At 43.9% G+C, this 20,702-nt stretch overlaps 1 protein-coding gene across 1 annotated transcript in view; it reads right to left on the reverse strand.

Annotated features, from left to right (window-relative positions):
- Positions 1-20,702, reverse strand: part of LOC144053397 (filamin-C-like) — a 39,871-nt gene that overhangs the window by 1,871 nt on the left and 17,298 nt on the right. The window contains exons 16-44 of the mRNA XM_077567808.1: positions 20,400-20,560; positions 20,218-20,308; positions 19,187-19,356; positions 18,994-19,111; positions 17,644-17,906; positions 16,495-17,092; positions 15,164-15,337; positions 14,011-14,173; positions 13,603-13,931; positions 13,395-13,518; positions 13,040-13,196; positions 12,779-12,968; positions 11,838-11,861; positions 11,505-11,746; positions 11,164-11,263; positions 10,954-11,094; positions 10,411-10,539; positions 9,579-9,752; positions 9,328-9,492; positions 8,516-8,719; positions 8,271-8,423; positions 7,678-7,800; positions 6,858-7,106; positions 6,364-6,633; positions 4,750-4,887; positions 4,486-4,601; positions 2,331-2,463; positions 1,337-1,513; positions 1,040-1,258 (exon numbers count right to left, since the gene is read on the reverse strand). Coding sequence (XP_077423934.1) covers positions 1,040-1,258; positions 1,337-1,513; positions 2,331-2,463; positions 4,486-4,601; positions 4,750-4,887; positions 6,364-6,633; positions 6,858-7,106; positions 7,678-7,800; positions 8,271-8,423; positions 8,516-8,719; positions 9,328-9,492; positions 9,579-9,752; positions 10,411-10,539; positions 10,954-11,094; positions 11,164-11,263; positions 11,505-11,746; positions 11,838-11,861; positions 12,779-12,968; positions 13,040-13,196; positions 13,395-13,518; positions 13,603-13,931; positions 14,011-14,173; positions 15,164-15,337; positions 16,495-17,092; positions 17,644-17,906; positions 18,994-19,111; positions 19,187-19,356; positions 20,218-20,308; positions 20,400-20,560 — 5,295 coding nt within the window. The remainder of the gene's footprint in view (positions 1-1,039; positions 1,259-1,336; positions 1,514-2,330; positions 2,464-4,485; positions 4,602-4,749; positions 4,888-6,363; positions 6,634-6,857; positions 7,107-7,677; positions 7,801-8,270; positions 8,424-8,515; positions 8,720-9,327; positions 9,493-9,578; positions 9,753-10,410; positions 10,540-10,953; positions 11,095-11,163; positions 11,264-11,504; positions 11,747-11,837; positions 11,862-12,778; positions 12,969-13,039; positions 13,197-13,394; positions 13,519-13,602; positions 13,932-14,010; positions 14,174-15,163; positions 15,338-16,494; positions 17,093-17,643; positions 17,907-18,993; positions 19,112-19,186; positions 19,357-20,217; positions 20,309-20,399; positions 20,561-20,702) is intronic.

Genomic DNA, 20,702 nt, shown 5'->3' on the forward strand with positions numbered 1-20,702 from the left:
CTGCAAGGCAGAGAACAACGTTTTCAAATGGGTCAAAGGTCAGTGCAGCTGCTCGTTTCTTTTTTTATCCAACTCCTGACCAAAATGGAGAAATATGAAGGCGTATTAGGGGGGAAAAGGATTAGACTACAAGATTTAAGTTATTTTCAATTCTATTTGAGAAAAGTTGAATATTAATAAGTTGTATATTTGTAGCCAAGTCATTAACTTATTGTTACCAACAACAAAAAAAGTACTCTAAAAAGTGTTTATTGTTTTCCAAAATGTTCAAATTTGGTATTTTGTAGTATTATATGTAGTAAAAACCGTAATAATAATTCTTAAATGATGTTACATTAAAAAAAAACTTTGTCATACATTTCCATCTTTGATCTCAAATGCACATCTTTTTCTTGAAAATGTACAATTTGTTATTATTTTAATCTTAAAAATATAAACATTTTCATTCCCCAAAATATACAACTTTATTCTCGTAAAATTGTGAGTTCAATATAAAAAATGCTTTGTTTTTATTCTTCTAAGATTGACTTTTTTATCTGAAATGTTTTTTTTTTTCCTCAAAAATATAAAATTGATACAGGTACTTGTAAAATTACACTTTTAATCTAAAATATTGTTGACTTTTTATCTCAAATAACTTTTTGTTCTTAATATACAACTTTTTTGTAAACTTAAAAATATAAATATCTTTTTTTCTATGATTTTAACTGTAATCTATACCCCCTCCCCTTCAGAAATACAGTATATGACCTTATTTTCATAAAATTAAGATTTCTGATTTTTTAAATCAACATATTTTTCCCTTAAAATGATGCATATTCTCACTTTAAACTTTTGATCTGTTCTATTCTGAATAAAATATTCCAATTTGGCACTTCCACATGATTGCATTCATTTTTTATTCACAATTTGTATAGTGTCCCAACTTTTTGGGAATTGGCTTTGTAGCTGCAGCCTTTTTTTTTTTTTTTAATTATTATTATTATTAGCAATTAATTGTTCTCCTAATGGCGCGAATTAGGGGCGGTTGGGCGCTCACCAGTGACTTTAGCTTTGAACGGGCTTCCGACGATGTGCTGCGGGCCGCCGTACTTGATGGTGATGAGATAGTTGCCGGGCGCCATGGGAATGTAGGTGACCTTGTAGCCTTCGGGACACTCGCAGCAGTCCATCTTGACCTTGGACGGCCCGTCGATGTTCACCGACAGCGTCCCCGGGCCGGCATTGCACGTGTTGACCACAAACTCGGAGGGCACGCCTACATGAAGAAATCAAAGATGCGGATGGTTAAAAAAAAAAAAAAAAAATCAGGTCACGTGGCGCCAGTGGCATCCACCTGTGTTTCCGCCCAGCAGTCCGGGGCCGTGCGCCGTGACCATGCCCGGATCTCCGATCAGTCCGGTGTCTCCCACCCGCACGTTGAAAGGGCTTCCGGGAATGTGGCAACCGTTGAACTTGACGTCGATGGAGTGAACGCCGTTCTCGCGGGGAATGAAGCGGACGGCGGTTTTGTCTGCGGGGAAAAAAAGCATACGCGATGTCAGGGGGGTCTGAAATATGAAAATGGATTCGCACTCGGCATTTTAAAATTATATTTTAGTACTGTATCGCTCACAGGTTCACAGGTCAATGCTGTAGTGCGCAACCAAACCATCGTGTTCCAAACTATAGCGTTCGTGGAGACCAACAACGATGAGAAGATTTACCATAAAATAATTTCAGCAAATTTGTTATTTTAGGAGTGTGTAAACTCTATTTGTATGTGTTGCTGCTTTATTAGTGGTTAGGTAGCAGTTGTTTGATGGTTTGAAATTAGAGATGGCAAATCCAGGTCCAGAAAGTAAAAACCCTGCCACAGTTTTGCCCTTCGTGCTAGCTATTTAGCTCCCTATCAGGTAACCGAGCACCCGGGGAGCTAGCTAGCTAGCACCTGGGGCTAAAGCCAAACTGTAACAGGGTTTTTACTTTCTGGACCTGGATTTGCCACCTTTATTTAAAATTATCGTCACACCTGTGCTAATTTCAGTTAGTTATAGTGTTTCACGTTATCGTAGCATTAAGCTAACACACTTTGGTTATTATATGCTTGAGTTGAACATTTTGGTGTTTAAATCTATTATGTGTCACTTTTACATTAAACATCAAATGGGACTGACAAATATATGCTCTGCTTGAGTTTTTTTTTTTTTTTTTTACTTGCATTTGGCGGCAATGTGGTTTGTTTATAAATAGTAAGTAGCGGGCTAGCAAAAGAAATAACGGATTCAGGTATTAAGACCTGCGATGTAAGTTGAGAGGAACGAGTGAGTGCTTTGAAGCGAGCGGCTTACCGCCATCCAGCTCGGTGACATAACACTCCTCGGAGCACCCGGAGGGGGTGTGCACTTTGGCGTCCACCACGCCGCGAGTGCCGTTGCGCTGCACCATAAACGAGGCCTCTTGATTTACCTTCAAATCCTTCTCCTAAAAAAAGAGAGTTAAAAATGTGATCACATTATGTGCATGTGTGTGCGTGGCCCTCCAGGGACGGCGAGTATGTGATTCATCCTGGCCGGACCAGAATAGATGGAGCAGTTGGGCGCGCGAGGCAGGAAAGGTCAGAGTTTATAGCGAGGCGTTTAGTGTTTGTGCCCTGCGGGCGGACCAGCGGCCGCCGCAGACATGAGAGCTTCCCTGACATTTGAAATCCTGCTCTGATATTGCACTTCAGCAAGCCTCTAGTGGCAGAAAATGCTCTGAAGTGGCATCCCTCCATTAAAAAAAAAAAGTGAGTTTTAATATTGCTGGTTGTGCAAAAGTGTGAAAATCAATAAAAGGAGCAAGTGTGAAGTGAGTCAGATTTCCGACACAAGCTTTCTCGACACGTTTACGTCGACTTTGGTATTCCCTCAGTAGGATGCGGTGAAGTTCTATGCACAGAGCTGGGCAATAAAAAAACGACTCAATCGTGTATAGTTTGGTATTTTGTGGGGGGAAGCGTAATACATCACTTATATAATGTCGGAGATGGAGTTGGTTTTTGCATGTGAAATTTCAGGATGATCCTGAAACTCACTCTCACTCTTTTTCATTCTTTAATGTTAATACATTACTGAACATTTGCAACCGGCTTTGAGTACTTATATGGATAAGCGGTGCGGATAATGGATGGATTTGGTGAAACAAATATGATAGACTAGTTGGCAAGACAGATAACATGGCTAATTCGGGTCAAAGAGGCTAAAATTGCTAACGTTTCACAAAGCGGAGAAGAGCAAAGCAATAGCTTCTGTACTAATGTGCCAAATATTCTGTTGTTTTTTGTTTTTTTATATTGCCGCTCAATGGGTAAAAGGTATTTACCCAAACATTTAAGAATAATAAATCTTCGCATTGTAGCAACGTGACAAGTGACCGTCATCTTTGTTGAATTTTCTAGAAAACCTCTCAAATCCCCCACAACAAATACATTTGGCTGAAAACAATAGTTGAGTAAATTCCATGACCTTTTCTACTGTTTGTGCTCAATTGCCCATTTGTGCAATTTCCTTGTAATTTTGCTGCGTCGACTTGACGAAGCCCTTTGGAATTTTGGTCTGTGCGAGCTTAGTGGTAGATATTTTGAACTGAAACTTGTCAACCAATTGGAGAAGGGGTTTCCCCAAGTAGTAGATGTAACAACAGGCTTCAGGAGATTGCGGCACCCCCGAACCCCATGCCTGGCGGGGAAAGGTCCCGGTCGTCACGCCAGCGTGCCTAGTGAGGACTAAGCCTGTTATTGAGTTTGCCAGCTCGCCGACTGGTGAACGCTACCTCTACCCCTACACCGTGAATGTGACCCCACCCAGTGTATATACGTGTGTGTGTGTGTGCAAGGGGGGGGGGGGGGGGGATTCAATTCGGGGGCGGGTGAGATAAATAAATTTGGCTCAAATTTTGGCTTGTGCGATCTTAGTGTGGCTATTTTTAACTGCAACTTGTCAGCCAATAGGAAAAGGGTTTCCCCTAGTAGTAGATGAAACTAAAGGTTTCAGAAGATCAAGTTATACTGTTTGACTCTCATTTGAAGGCGTTTTTTGACCAGATTTTTATTATCAATACCACACAAAACCCCAAAAAGAACATTTCCTCTGTGTTTTTTTTTTTCAAAATTCTTGTTGCATTGTACTCTGTTTTAAGTGACCAATCAGAACAGACTTTTAACTTGTGATTGTGAGTGAAATGTGCACATTCCAAATAAGGTGTTGTTGTTGTTGTTGTCCTCGTCGCCATTGACAAGCTGACAGTCCACACATAGCTCAGCGTGCGCTTAGCAACGGACAGTTAATCCCGACCTTTATCAGCGGCCAGCTTGATGCTATTGCGTCCGCGTTTCTGCTTCATTGACACGTCAAGGGCAAAGAAGCAGCTCCAAGCGCTCGCACCTGTGTTCTCCAGCTCGACACCTTTTTGATTATTTCCAGCCACAAATTAACATTCTCCGCGTGGGTGCGCGCCAGTTCTCACCTGCAGGCTTGTGAACGTGAGCCTGCGGGCTTCGTCTGACAGCGTCGCGATGGGAACGATGAACGGGCTGTCAGGGATCTGCTCGTTGTTGAACTTAATTGACACCTCGTAGTCACCTGAGGGAACAGATGGCTTATTAGTTTTCAGCGCCACGCAAACCGGAGAGAAAAACACTGAGAAGATGACAGACAAACTGGGGGGGGGGGGGGCACGCTTGGATGAAAATGAAAATAAGGACAATTAGGCGCCTTGCGAGTGACTCACCGGGTTCTTTCACGATGTAGGAGACGCCGCAGGAGCCGTCCTTTCGGTCCTCAAAGGAGATTTCCGCCTTGCTCGGCCCCTCCACGGCAATCGACAGCCCCCCGGCGCCCGCCTCTCTGGTCCAGATGCTAAATTCAGCTGGAGAGAAGAAGAAAAAACTATGAATCCAAGTTTTTAAGCGACCATATTTAACTCTTTGACTGCCAGACGTTTTCAGAAAAGGGATGCCGTGGGTGCCAGCCGATTTAGGCATTTTTGACTGATCTTTCAAGGTCCACAGAAAATTATGTGTTTGGACTATGGAAACACACATACTACCAAATGAAAGATTGGACTCTCATCTTTCATCAGAAAAAAAAGTTTGTTTCTACCTTATTCCGTTTTTCAGTAATCAACAATAGAAAATGGTTAGTTTCACCTCTGTTTTGAAAAAAACGTCTTTTAACGTCTTTGGCACTCATCCATAGGGTTTTACTAAACGTTATTTAACGTTTTTGGCAGTCAAAGAGTTAAGGTCGCTTACAGTGTCAGGAAAGTCTCAATTTAGTTGCACGAATTGAGTGGACGACCACGTTTTGCCTCAAGCATCGATGCTAATTTCTGTTAGCCCCCCTTTCTCAGCATTAAGATAGCAGATTTTTGTTGGGCTAAATGATATGGTTTAATGTTTAATGATAAAAAATTTAATTCTCTCTCATGTTAAAAGAAAAAGTAGAAGTACAAAAGTACTGTGAATTCAATTCTAATTCGGGTTTATGACTACTGTAACAATTATCATTGATGCTAGCTGTCTATGATGTTTTGTATTATGTTAGCAATAAGCTAGCCAACTTTTGTTAGATGAAATGGCTTAACATTTTGTTGTCTAATTGTTCAATGTTTAATTCCCTGGCATATAAAAAAAGACAAAAACTACAAGTACTGATTCACGAATGTGCTTTTGTACAAAAAAGTACAGAGTCTGAAATTCAGGTTTATAATTGCAGGAACATCTATCATTTCAGTTAATTGTCTATTTTGTTTTGCATTATACGTTAGCACTAAGCTAGCCAACTTTTGTTAGACAAAATGACCGTCTTAAACATTTTGGTGTTTAAATTTGCAATGTTTAATTCCCTCTTGTAAAAAAAAAAAAAAAAAAAAGGCGACAAATAGAAGTACTGATTCACGTGTGTGCTTAAGTAAAAAAAAAAGTGCAAACTCTGAAATACAGGTTTATGATTACCGTAACATCTATCATATATGTTAACTGTCTATGATGATTTGTATTGTATCCTAACATTAAACTAGCTGACTTATGTTAGACAAAATGATATGGTTTGGTTAAACATTTTGTTTAAAAACACAACCGTTGCGAGCAGTCTTCTTTTAATTTTCTTATGATGATGAAGTTACACATTAGTTTTCCATCTCGAGCGAGTGTGTGAGAACAAGTGCTAATGTGTATTTTTTAAAAGTATGTTTTCGTAAGTTGAAATGTGTTTTTTGAAGCGTGTGGAAGGTGTCAAAGTGAGAAATATGGTCTCTCAATGTTGCGGATTTGGAGGCGGATCTGCAAGGCATCACAACCGATTACACTGTCGACAAAATGCGACTCTCCGCAACGTGACTTACACGGTGCCGCGGCCACGCCCCTTTCCAGGCCAGGACCTCCTGCACGGACCTTGTGCGCCCCTCCCTCCCCCATGGGCCCCACAGTAAACTGGAAGGGGCTCCCGGGGACATGCTGGCCTCGGTACTTGACGTTGACGGTGTGCGCGCCCATCTCCTGCGGGATGAAGCGCACGCTGTATGTACTGTTCCCTCCGTCCACGATGTCGGCGTCCACCGTCTTGCCGCCGGGGCTGGTCACTTGGGCCGTCATGGCCTGCGAGCCCGTCTCAGCTGTGAGTTTAGGAACAAACCGATACTTGATATATCGTCACAGTGAGTCCAACCTGCTTTACCAGAATATAAGATTTGATGCGCAAATAACCAGATTATTTTTGTCTGTGTTGAAATGATGTGGCTTTTGTTAGCACTTCAGTTTTTCCACATTTCCAAATTGCACAGAAAAAACATTCAAATGTGTCGGGGTGTTTTTTGTTTTTCAAGTTTAAGGAGGTCACCTTCAGGCCTGGCCGTGACGCCGGCAAAGCTGCTGAGGCTCTCGCGACCCAGGAAGTCCCCAAAGACGTCTCTGAAGGGACTTCCTCCCCCCCCCACCTGGGTGCTCTCCTCCACCCGGACTTCCCGCTTGGTCTCGCCGCCGCGGGTTTTGCTGATCTCGGTGCGCTCGGTGCGCGTGTAAGTGTGGCTGCTGCGGGTGAAGGTCCGGGTTAGCCTCTCCTGGGCTGACACCATCTGGAACCAGTTTCCTGCGAGCAAGGGAAGGTCGTAAGAAAAGGTTGCCTCTGAGATGGAACCTCGACTCCGGACGTAGTGTTTGAAAACGACACAAGATGCTAACTGCAGATGCTTCTTTATTCAAATTCCTCTTGGTTGTGGTATTCTTTGCGGCACTGTGGTGCGCTGCTAATGCTACCTGTCCATCAGAAGATTTGGAAAAGACCCTTGGAAAACCATCATCTCACACCTGCTCTCATTTAAAGACAAGTCTATTGTACATTTGAGTCTAAAACTGAGATTTTACAGAGTGTGAACGTTCTTAATACTGAAAGACTTGTGATAATATCAAACGTGTTTGATGTTGTCCTTAAGACCAAGACTCGGAAAAGACTGATCTAAACCAGCCCAGATGACCACCTTACACTAAACATTTTAACTAACGTCTGACTTTGAGTTGTTAGTCTGAGACTGTGAAAATAATTTGGTGTAAATCCAGTAGAAGACATCACGCGTTGACCCTCACTCCGAAAAGCTTCCCAAGCGTGCGTACCCTGGTGAAATGAGCTGTAGCATTTTGGTGTAATTGTCTTGTGTGCTGACCTGGAATCTTCAGGTTGAGTCCGCAGGTGCTTCCCACTGAAGCAATAGAGGACGCCTGCCTCTTTCTGGTTATGCTCTCCTTCATCCTTCCCTCGCCAGTCACCTTCACTGTGAACGGACTTCCTGGATGAAAGGGAAAAAAACGGCAAATAATGCATTTTAAAAGGCTTTCTTAAAACATTTTCCATGGTAGGAAGCAACAAAGGACACATTATTTGTTCAGTTAACTTTTTTTTCTGTAGGAGTTGAATTAGAATTTCTACTTTTACCGTAAGCCTTTAAAAGCCATTTTAGAGCATTAAAACAAAAAAAGTTTGACTCTTTCTTCTTTCGTTCTTTTATAATCAGCAGTAGAAGAAAGGTAGGTTGCAGAAAGTGCAGCCATTTCTTCCCATGGACTCACAAATTGTTATGATCTCATATCGAAAATGGGGTATCGATGCCATCTACTGGTGGTTGAGCATGAGTAAAGTTGTTTCAAGTTTGAAATTTACAGAGTAGTACCATCAGACGCTCCCCCATTGAAAAAAAAAAAAACATAATTGCAGAGTCTACTCGTCAATAGCAGTGAATGAGTTAAGTCCATTCCTAACCTGGGATGTGCTTTTCGGCAAACTTGATGTTAACGGTGTAATTTCCCGGCTCTGTCGGACAGTAGGTCACCCTGCACGTCCCGTCCTCCATATCTTCACAGTTGATATCCACTTTGCTCGGACCCTCGATGGACAGCGCAAGACCGCCGTAACCTAAAAGGATGAAATAAGCACTTTGTTGTTTTCTACCTTTTTCCCACACTTGTTGCCGTTTAATCGGCACTCTTGGTTTTCGTGGACCGTACCGGCATTCCTGGTGTCGACAAAGAATTCGGCCATCTCAAACGTGTGCGCCTCCACCAGACCTTTGCCGAAAGCCTTGACCCGGCTGGCCTCGCCGATCTCCGATTGGCCCACCATGATCTTGAACGGGCTGTTGGCCACGTGCACGCCGTTCTTCCTCACGCTTACTTCATGTTCTCCGACCTCTTTCGGAGTGAATGAGATACCTGAGGGACCGAGGGAGGAAGTTAAGCAGGGTAAAAGTGGCGTCAAGTAATGGTTTGTTTTTTTATACGGAGCTGCCGGGGTTGGCTATGTGGTCAACGCTAGCCTGGTTGGCATGGAGCCACGTATTACGATTAGAATGAAGCCAAACGGAATAAAAATGCTCCATGCAAACTCCTAAATCGGAATGAAAAGGCTGAATCCGAATGGAATTTCATTGGGAATCACGGGCGGTATATTGTTTTCGTCACTCCAAACGGGGGTCATGTAACCACCTCAAACGGAATGGCAAGGCTGCGTGCGGCACGCGCATGCTCTGTCTTGTCTTTAATGCGTCATGATGTCTCCGTTTCCACCCACTAAAATGGCGGCGTCTCCCCGAGAGCTCGTCTGCAAGGGGGAACTTGTTTTTAAGTACAGTACTTGAAACTAGTTTTTTTTTAAGTGTTAAAACTATCACAACTACTGCGCTAAATGACAAATGAACTCCATCTTGATAAATCACAGGACCGACGCCCGCGCGATGTGCGGCTGCCGCCAGGCTGAGCCGATTAAAGGAGGGGATCTGCGTGTGAAGCCGTCTGTGGGCCCGATGTGAAGACTTTCGCACCCAGGTGTCTGTTGGGCAGCCTCTTGAGCAGGCAGGGTTCCTCGTTGCCCGACGGCGCTCGGATGCTGGCGCTGAGAGAGCTCAGGTCCGTTTCGGCGATCTTGAGCGAGACGTCGGCGGCCGTGCCCACATTCAGCTGGGACGTCCTGGTAATGGCGTCGTCCCCTTGGCGAAACAAAGGTGTTTTCTTTTTCGATATTTCAGCACCGGTTTCATTTGAAGACACGTCATGAATTTGTTCATTTCCTCACCGGTGATCTTGGCAACAAAAGGGCTGCCAGGAATGTGCTTGTTGTCAAACTTGACAATAATGCTGTAGTCTCCGGGCGCCGTGGGAAGGTAGGACACCGTGCAGGTGCCGTCTTTGTTATCCTTGCAGGTGATTTCTGCCTTAGATGGGCCCTCCACTGCCAGCGAGAGGCCACCTGACACACACAAGCAATCAGTCATTTTCTGCCATCAATTGCTTTTCAAAGAAAGAACATTTCATCATCTTCACCCTATCAAAAGGGCTGACCTACATTTCTGACCTACATTCGTAGTATTTGCTCCATGACATGTATTCCGAACAGTTTGATCTCTTCATTTCTTAGCATTTCTTTTGGCTGCACGGCTTCCAGTACGCATGTGAATTTGACAGTTTTTGCCCAATCGGATTTCAGTTTCTCTGTGTTGCCATGTCAATCTAATCTGCCCAAAATCATTAGTTGCTTTGTTTAACAAGTCCGATTTCAAATTCACCTCAGATGGCATGTTAATTAGCCCTCGATGACATCAGCAATTTGATTGGTTGACCAGAGCAAAACTTGTTCCAGCCAAGTTTAACTAGCAAAAAAATGTCAATACGTAACAATTCCGTCAGCCTTTTCCCGCCCTTTGATGGGTTGGTCTGATCTAAACTTATTCCAGCCTACTTCGACTAGCAAAACATGTCTGTAACGATCTGAACTGGACTCTATTTATAGAGCACTTTAAAAATAACCATTGCTGCATACAAAGTGCTGTCGAGGGAGTAAAAATCTGACATACCGAAACAAAAGACAGTTATGAAAAATTTAAAAAAAAAACAATTAAAACCAGTACCTTCTCCTGCGTTCTTGGTGACCACGGTGAAGGTGGCGGATTTGTTGACCATGCCATAACTCAGGCCGGGACCGTATGCCGACACCACTCCACTGTTCACAGCATCCACAAAGAACTGCAGAGGGCTTCCTGTGGAGTCAGCAAAATGATTGGATTGACATTTTTTAAGTGCAGCCATGAGGAATTGGAATGCCTTATTAATTATTCTTTGCTAATGCTACTCAAGTTAACTAGGGCAGGAAATTGTTTTTTGACATTGATGCCTGAACAAAGTTAATTAACAGAAATTTTATCTAATGCTAACATACGTGGATGAAATAGAAAGGTGTGAGATTCTACAGCATTCAGCTTCAGCCCTTTAACTTTCACGCACAATTTCGAATCAAATTGCATTCTGTAGTTTAACTATGATGTCACATGTTGCTTTAAGTCAGCCGTGGCGTTGGGACCCAAAATTGTTTGTATTTGATCAAATTTGAAAATAAGTAAAGAATGTTTGTAAAATTGTGCTCTCTATGACTATGGCAAGTCATATTTCTGAACCTGGAATGTGGTTGCCGTCATATTTGATGTCCATCTCATGCAGGCCTCTCTCGGTGGGTTGGTACTTGATGGTGATGGTGCCGTCTTTATTATCGGTGATATGCGGCCTGGACGTCTTGCCGGAGGGCATTCGGACCTCACCTGAGAATGACAAGCAATCGCTTTTGCAAGCTCATGCGGGCGTGTAAAAGGAGAGTTTTGATGATCTACCTGATATTTCGCCTTGCTGCGGCGTGAAAGGCACAAGGAAGTTGACCGGTCTGAAGAGAGGGTCCACCGTGTCGCGAGGGGCAACCGGCTCGTTTGAGGCCTTCCCAAAAAAGAAATATTCCCCCCAAAAAGCTATGAAATGATTTTGCTTGGTCTTATTTTTTACATCACAAAAAAGGCAATTGAACGGGGTTATTTAGACTTTTTTTATATATTTATCTGTCTATATGATACAATATTGTGAATTTTAATACATTTAATCTTAAAGAGTAAATTGGCGTGTTCCAGACATCCTCTAGCCTGACGAATATTCAATCGGATGCGGCGTTTACTGTACGCACCACCACGTGGAAGGGGCTCTTGGGGATGTTCTGGCCTCCGAATCGAATGGTGATGACATATTTGCCGGGTTCGGGGGCCGTGTAGTAAATGTCGAAGGTCCCGTCGTGATTCTCCACCACGTCCATGTCCAGCTCCATCCCTTGCGGGTTCCGCACCTTGCACGTGACTTTGCCCTTGCCGGCGGCCTTGGCGTCCACCGTGATGACCGTGTCCTCCGAGGTCTGCAGCTTCTGAAGGCCCGCTGTTGGGAAAGACAAACAAAAAGGCGTGCGCATGCATTCTTTTTGGAAGGTTTTCTAGCAGTAGCGCAGTAAAAATAAAAGATGACTTACATACGCCATGTCCTCCTATGGACACTGCAAAGGAAAATGGTCGTGTTGTAAATATATATTTTTAAAAAACATTCTACTGTATGTCACGGTTCATCTTTTACACTTGAAGTGATCAGACTCGTCCGAATTTCGAGTTCTGCACCTACAATGTAGTGCCACTGAGCTCCACTTGATGTACTGTAAATGCAGCATATTTAAGCACAAGAGGCGGAGAAGGCCCCCTACTAAGCTACAGTACTATTTACTCATTCTGTGTGTATTGACGTAGCAGTTGCCTGAAGGTTCATGACTACCGTAACATCTATGCTTATTTACATCAGCCAGACTGTGATATTTTGCATTATATATTAGCATATTTAGCTAGTTGTATTCAATGTTATGTTTCAGTTGAACATTTTGATGTGTAAATATACAATGTTTGATTCTCTTTTGTTTTATGTGTGGTAGGGAATACTTACAAATGTGTGTTTTTATAAGTTTATGCGACTTTTAACAAGTTCAAAGTGTTAGGGACGGGTATGCGTCAAATGATTACTTTTTTAAAATGTGAACAATCTGTATTGCAGATCTGAAACGTATCCCCCATAAAAGAACAACGCTCTATTCAGTATATCATCACTGTTAGACAGGAACCTCCCATGTCTAAATTTGGGCAAATTTGTATTTTTCCCACAAATAGTTACTATTGGTTAGTCTCCATATGGTTCTATTATTTTCAAACACCATTGGCAAATTTAAAGAGTTAATGGCTTGCTCTCTTTGGCGGTGCAACGTTATCGGTTCCACAAACAGAGGATGCCATTTTTTGGTTTCCTGGAAAATGAAGGTTTTGGCCACCACTCGACGGCAGTGACAAACTATTATCAGTTGCCTGGTGGAATAAAACATGCTCCTCTACCATCTCTTGTACTTTGGGTGCAATGATGAGTGTGTGCATTTACCTGTGAGGCGACACTTGCTAGCATCTCCCGTAGGATTGGACTGAATCCTGTAGGGGGAGTACGGAATCTCATCCCCTCCGTATTTGATGGTGATGGTGTACGGACCGATGGAGTCGGGTACGTAGGACACTGTGTAGGTGCCATCCCTGTTGTCCTGGATGCTTGCATTCTTTGGCTTGCCCTCTGGATCCTGTCAGCAAAAAGGTTCTGGGTTACGCGGTGGAGTTGAAGTGACAAACGGTAGACGGCCGGTTGACTGACCAGAATCTGCACAGTGAGCAGACCCTCGCCGGCATCGCGAGCGTCAATGGTGAATTCCACCGGAAGGCTGGCCGACACGCCTTTGCTGTCCAGACCTGGGCCGCTGGCTCGCACCTTGCTGGCGTCGTGCCCGGGATGAGACATTACCTTGAATGGACTGTTGACGGCAGAGATAAAACGGAGAGAGATGAATCAAATCAGTGCTGCTTGATGGCAGAGGATCGACTACGGTTTACTCTCCGCCAGTTCATCGTTTGTCGCTTTGGGTTTTTACAGTACACATCAAGACTGAATTTAATTATTTCGTTTACACCTTGTTGTCACTATGAATAGTTCCATTTCTATGGATACATACCTATGTGGGACATCCTTGTCCGCATATTTGACTGCCACAGTGTACGGTCCATCTTGAGCTGGGGTGTAGTGAACTGTGTGGGTTCCGTCGCCATTGTTTTTGACACCCACTGGCTCCATGGTACCTTCAAATTAAACATTGGTGTTAAATCATGTACTGTAAAACACTATGAAGCTTAAAAAGATCCTTCCAAGTGTTGCATGGTTACCCGTTGGCCCGAAGAGTTTGACATCCAGAGCAGCTTGCCCAGCTTGAGTGCAGTCCACCGTGAAGGTTTGGGGGATGTGCGCTCTCACTCCGGAACCCAGGCCTGGACCGGAGCACTTGACCTTGCTGGGGTCCACGGGGTCTTTGACGGGCACCTTGAAGGGACTGCCGGGGATGGGGTGACCGCCGTAGTTGATGTTGACGTCGTAGTCTCCGGGCGTGAAGGGGACGTACTCCACGCTGCAGCTTCCGTCTTTGTTGTCTTTGCAGGAGATTTTGGCCTCCGACGCACCCTCGATGGTTAGGCCCAAACCCCCGGTGCCGGCACCCCTGCAAGACAAGCCAAGAGAGATGTGAATTATCCATCACATTCTGGGCATTGTTGACTTGCATTTGATTTTGTGGCTACCTGGTCTCCACAGTGAAGAAGTTGGGCTTGTTGGTTATCCCTCCCTCCAGGCCTGGTCCGTAGGCCCTCACCCGGGTGGGATCGCATCCCTCCATCACTGACACTCTGAAGGGGCTCTTGGGTACGGACACGTCGTCGTAGAGTACCTCAATCAGATGCATGCCTGCACATCAACACTTTGAATTAGTCATTAGAGCAATATTTCTGCAATTGCCATAACTTAGATGACTTTTAATTACGGGCCAGAATTAGAAATGTGTCACATGGCGTGCAAAGGCTGTGTTGAAAATTAAATGTCAAACAGTCTGGTGCATCATATTTTTGATGGATCCTTCTTTCATTTGTCCGATCCTAAAGGTGATGAAGATCCTTATTTTATTAATAACCCTTGTCATGCTCCTACTGTATGGCAGGTGCCTTCGGCACACATACCTGCCTGGTTAACAGCTTCTGTTCCAGAACCGACTATATATAAATCCCAGCCTGTCTGGCTGCCTGCTCTCTGGCCCTCACATCATTGCAGCACTGCATCATTCCGTATTTATATCCTCCCCAAATCTCTCACACTGACTTTTCACACACTCTCTTTTCCCAGTGGTGCACTGTACCAACACCTGTTAGTCCTTTGATTTTCCCTCTCTGGCACTTTTTTTGTGTTCTTTCAGAGGTTTTTGACAGCAGTTGCCAAACTCAAGGCTCTCGAGCCCGACCACAACCAATTATCCATCGTAAAAGTGATAATACAGTAATCAAATGCAGGGGTGCTTACGATGGGGCACATTATTAGGGTTCTCGCCCAGAACACACAAACACATTTGTCAGGGTTGTTGATGACACTCTTCTCTGTGATGTGTCAAATTTAGAAGACAGATTGTTTTTCGTTAAGGATTCAGATTCTGTAAGTGAGCGGTGGGAATTTGATGTGCTTCTGCATTCAAAGGGTTGAAAGGGAAGTAGCTTGCCTTGAAAACAGTCCGTTTTGTAGTGGAGGGAACATTTGATCTCTGGGCTTATCTGAACAACAACATTTAGACTCGTATCATATATATATTTGTGTGCTTTGACCGTTCTCATTTGTCTTTTAGTCCATTTAAACATGACCACATAGTGATAAATCATCATCTGACACAAAACCCCTGATGAGCGTCCCTACCATCCTCAAAGGGCGTGTACTCCACTCGGTAGGTGCCGTCGCCCTTGTCGGTGATGTAACCGTCCGTGTTGGTGCCCGAGGGATTGACGATGCGAGCCTTCACGTGGTTCCCTCCAGCCTTGTTGAGAGCGCGGGCATCCACAATGAAGTGGGTCGTGACTTCTCGCAGTACGCCTGGGAACAAAGCGGCCCTTAACGTGATTTTTCGCTGGGTATTGAAGCCCTTTGTCGATGCAAAGCCCTGTCGGTATTTATCTTCCGCAGCCCATCCTGAACACTTAGAAGATGACATCCGAGAGCCCTAAGTCAATATCCCGAAGCCGCTCATACGCGATGCCTTTTTGTCATGGCTAATATATTTAGTTACGGCAAAGGAAAGCAGCAGGAAACATTTTTGACATCTTGACATTTTGCATGATGAATGATTCCCCAGCAAAAATACATCTCTAATGAATCATGTGGGCTTCTTCCATCCATCTATTTTCAAATGCGCCTCAGTCATTCGAGTCACCGGTGGGCCAGAGACAATTCCAGGTGATTTGTTTACAAGCGAGCCAAACACATTCACAGTCACACATGAAGACGATTTGAATTCATCTAACGTTCAAGTTTTTGGAATGTGAGCATAAAACAGAATACCCGGAGAAACCCCAAGCACGCAGGGAGAGAGTATTGCCACACTTACAACTGTGCGGTAAACCTTGTAACAGTTAGTGGTTAGCAGCTAAGCGCTAGTCTACTTTGGTAACTAAACTCATACAAAACGTAATACTGTATTGCCTTGATTTTCAAGTTTAACTTGACGTGCATAAGTGTTGGAAGTCAGGGCACCGTTGTACCTGAAGAAAACATGTACGGTATTAGTGTAGGCCTGTTTGCTGAGGTCCCCCCCCCCCCCACACACACACACACAAATCCATACTGTGCTCCCCTTACACTACAGAATCTCAGTCTGGATTTTTTTCCTCCTCCCCCTCCCTTTTGTTTTTCTTTTCATCTGTGAAAACGGGCGCTGTAAAAGGCGACCGGACGGACTTCTATTGGTCATTATTTTTCTATGTCTCTTGGACTGGTTGTCTTCCATTTTGTCGCATACCGTGGCATAAAGCTATTCTGATTCTTATTCCAACCCAGAACCTCTCAACTGTGCGGCAGACATGCTAAGCACTACCATGCCACTCCATTAGCAATAACTTTTGACCATAATGACATGTAAGATCACAGAGAAGCAAGCAACCATTTATGCATAATAGAATAATGGCTTGTAAGTCAGAAAACAAAGTCCAGGTACCACCGTATTCAAATGAGCCAGATTGTCTTCGTCGTATTACCTCTTGGCTCCACTCCTGGCCCGTAGACGTGCACCCCACTGGTGTCCACGGAGGGGTCCACCTGCAGAACCTTGGGGAAGTGCGGGATCATGTGTCCTCCGTACTTGATGGTGATGGTGTGCGTGCCGTGGAACGGCGGGATGTACGTGACGGAGAAAGTTCCCTCGGCTGTTTTCTGGATGCGAACCTCCGCCTTGGCCCCGGTGTCCGACACGATCTCGATGGTGAGCTCTGCGTCGCCGGCCCGCGTGCAGTCCACGGTGAAGGTGGCCGTCTCCCCCGCCTTAGCCCTCTCCAGACCGGGACCGCTGGCCGTGACCTTGCCGGGGTCGACGGCCGGCCTCACCGCCGCTTTGAAAGGAGAGCCTGGGATGTGTTGCTCGGCAAACAAGATGTTGATGGCGTACTCGCCGGCCTCGGTGGGCAGGTAGGCCACCGAGCATGTGCCGTCGCCGTTATCTTGGCACTCGATTTTGGCCTCGCAGGGACCCTCCACCGTGAGACCCAGCCCACCGGCACCCGCTCCTTTGGTGTCAATAGTGAATGGAGCCGGTTTACCCACGATCCCACCTTGAAGACCTGGGCCAAATGCTTGGACCTGAGATGCAAAATAGTCAGGTCAAACATGTAACAGTTAACAATATTTTGATTTGTAGTGAAACCCTACTACATTGCAGTTCATTGTTCCTGGGTTTTTAGAGTTTAAAGGCGAGTCCGAATTTAGACTTGCACATCTTCAGTCTAGTATCACAGAAATGCAGCATAATCAAGCAGCAAGAAGAGGCAGAAACAATTTTGTGTTGCTCTGTGTGTGTTGAAGTAGAAATTGTTTGACAGTTTCTAGTTACCGTAACTTAAATGCTAACTTCCTTTAGCCTGTCTATGGAGTTTTGTATTATAAATTAGCATTATGCTAGCTATCTTTTGTTAACATTTTTGGTGTTAACAAACAATGTTTCAGTCCGATTACCATTTACCATTTCTGTGTCAATTTTACAGTAAACGTCAACTGGAGGTGTCAAACGGCTAAAAGCGTATTTGAAGATTTTTTTCACGATGACTTGCATTTGTTTTTTCCACCTATGGTGGGTGGGTCTGGAACGTTTCCCCCCACAGTAATTGTTCAAGAGCACTTTGATGAACATTTACCTTTGAGGGATCAGCAGGCATCACGGCTTCCAACCCAAAGGGGCTTCCCATGACGGGGTTCCCGTCATAGCTGACATCCACCTTGTACTGGCCCTCCTCCGGGGGGATGTACTTCACGCTGTGAACGCCTTTGGCTTTGTCCGACTCCAGTTTGCACGGGATCGGTCGGCCGGTGGGCGAGGTCATCTTCACGCCTACGTTGCCCTGCCCGCCGGCACCCTTTGTGTTTACCGTGAATTCCTGGTCCCTTCCCACTTCCACTTCTGGAAAAAAGCAACATGAACTTTTTAATGGGGCACTTTCACTTTCATGTACTTTTTTGCATAGTTGGCAGTTCAGTTTTGGGTGCAAGTAACCTTTTACTTAGAACGACTTGTTAAGTCAAAAGACGCTCACTTGCTGGCTGCTGGAGTTACTATTTATTTATTTATTTCAAGTATTACATCTCATTGTACATGTGCAACATTTAATGTAAGATTAGACGCTCTATATTAGGGGTGGGAATCGCGTAGTATCTGGCGATTCGATCTGTATCATGATTGCGATTTTTCTTTTTCTTTTACTCAAATTTACAAAATCCTAATCGGTAAACTTGTTGTACATGTACATTGTAAGATTTGTATGAACATGTAATATATATATATATATATATATATATATATATATATGTATAGTATTTTTTTAGGGTTAGGGTTAGGGTTAGGGTTAGGGTTAGTTGGTTCATTCATGGATCAAACTCCTTTTTGGGAAAATTGTACAATTTTCATTACATTCCCACTGATTATCAAATCAATAGCACATTTAAACATCATATTGTCAAACTTCAAAAAAAATTATTGCTAAAAATCATATTGTGTTTGTTTCTTTCACTTAAAACATTGGTGTATCCAAATTCCCATCATATTGTTCTGTCAATTCATAATAATTTTCCCCATTTGGTTTTAAATACACGTATGTCCAGCTATCAGACCTGTGTTGCCAATTATTATTATTGCTAATGAAAACATTAAACAACATCCTTGAATTCGGAGTATCACCTCCACGATCATTTAAAACATAGCAATACCATGTGTTTGTTAAATTGACAAATAAAATATTCCTATCATAAAGCATAACGGAATAATCATCAACACAACAATATAATCCAAAGTGTCCGTAAAGTGCAATCAATGTGTTGTCGCATCTTCCTTTCAAGTCCCGATCTCCTCGTTAAGTTGCAGGTAGAAATCATCAATTGCTTTCTTTCGTTTTTTTTCTCGTCTTTTGGAGAGGGAGGTTACCAGCGCATCACCTCTATATTTGTCAGTTTGTGAATTTTACTGTTGTTAGAAAACAGCAGGTTGCACTTACTGGTGTCTAATCCCTCCACTTTGACTCTTCCAAGATCCAGCTGTGGCGCCACCGTGATGTGAAAGGGACTCTTAGGGATGGGATCTCCTCCGTGGGTCACCGTGACTGCCATGTTGCCCTGGGAAAAAAAGCAACGAGGGTGAGTCATCCCTGCATTCCCATCCAACACAAACGGACTTGAAAGCCAGCGCACCTGTTGAAGAGCCGTGTATTTGACTGTGTAGGAGTAATCGTGGTTATCGATGATCTCAAAGTCACGGACCGCCTCTCCTGCGCCCGAGGCCGCGAAGCGCACCTCGGGCTTGGCTTTGCCTGCTCCCTTTGTGTAGATAGTGAAGTGGGTTGGCATGCCCACCTCCACTCCTGCAATCAAAGGCACATTTTTGTCAGTTCAAACAATGCTGCTCACATGTACCTTTTAGTAGGTATTCACACTCTGTACTTGTATTGAGAAAAAAAACTGTCGTACAGTACAGCTCTTTCTGTGAAGTGAATTCAGAGCTTTGTTTCAAATTGCAAATTACAAATATTTGAAGATAAGTGCTGAAATCATATGCAAAGACTGAAAGTCATGGAGTACCAAATTGGGAAGATAGTATAGTGTTAAACTGTTTTTCCACCGTTGTTATTATTACTAGGCTGAAGACTGCTAGCTCGCGAGCTAGCTGGCGGCTAGCACCGTTCTTCACGGTTTGGAAAGCCCCAGGATGACGTGGTGGGATACATACCACCATAAGTGGATACATTTTCACAGTACAGTACAAACATATAAGGATGTGTTTAAAGTAAATGTTAGATGAATTAGCATCCATTTTTCAGTGGGGTGTGATGTTCTATAAGAGCTAGCTACTATTAGCTTGACTTTTATGCTATCAAAACAGCACCTTCCCATAGCTTTGTGAATGCTGTGAACTGAGTTAAGAAAAAAGAAGCTATATTAGCTACAACTGAAAGAAACACAACTTACTTGTATGTGTTTTTTTCAGATCAGACAAACCATTTTAAAATTAAATTAAGGCCGTGGGTGGAGACTTGCTTCTCTAAATTTGTTGCAGCCGATGCTGTCCCTGTTTATGTTATTATTATTTGCTCTTTACGACCCCAACATCTCAATCAATCAAGCTCTAGACTGTGATTGTCTTTGTGGAAGTCAAAAAAGTAACAAGCCGAGCTGCCCGAAAAATATACTCAAATACAATAACAAAGTATTTGTACTGCACAAACCTGTCTTGTTGAGTCCGGGGCCCTCTGCTCTCACCTTGCCAGCATCGTGAGATGGGTCAACTTTGACTTTGAATGGACTGATGGGAATTTCCTGGCAAGGTAAATGATGAGAAAATGTATTAATAATGAAAGAAAAAAAAATCCTCTCCAAAGGCGATGTTACATAACATCTCTAATCTTACCTGGTCAGCAAAGAGCACCATGATGGTGTAGCGGCCCGCTCCCGGGGGAGTGTACTTGACAGTAAAGGTGTCATTGTCATTCTTGATGATGTCAAAGTCGATGTCTGCCTCGGCAGGGCCAACCACCCCCGGGGCGCACTTGATTCCAATGCTGATGTCGCCTAACAGTGCACAGCAGTGACAATAGTTCGGAAAGGATGCTCCAAATCAGAGGCTATAAATAAAAACAGCTTTCCTTCCCGAGTACATTTCTGACTCGATTTTACAGTGCAATTATGCAAAAAAAAAAAAATCCTTCTCGGC

The sequence above is a fragment of the Vanacampus margaritifer genome, chromosome 6 (assembly GCF_051991255.1).
Source record: "Vanacampus margaritifer isolate UIUO_Vmar chromosome 6, RoL_Vmar_1.0, whole genome shotgun sequence".
Lineage (NCBI taxonomy): Eukaryota > Metazoa > Chordata > Actinopteri > Syngnathiformes > Syngnathidae > Vanacampus > Vanacampus margaritifer.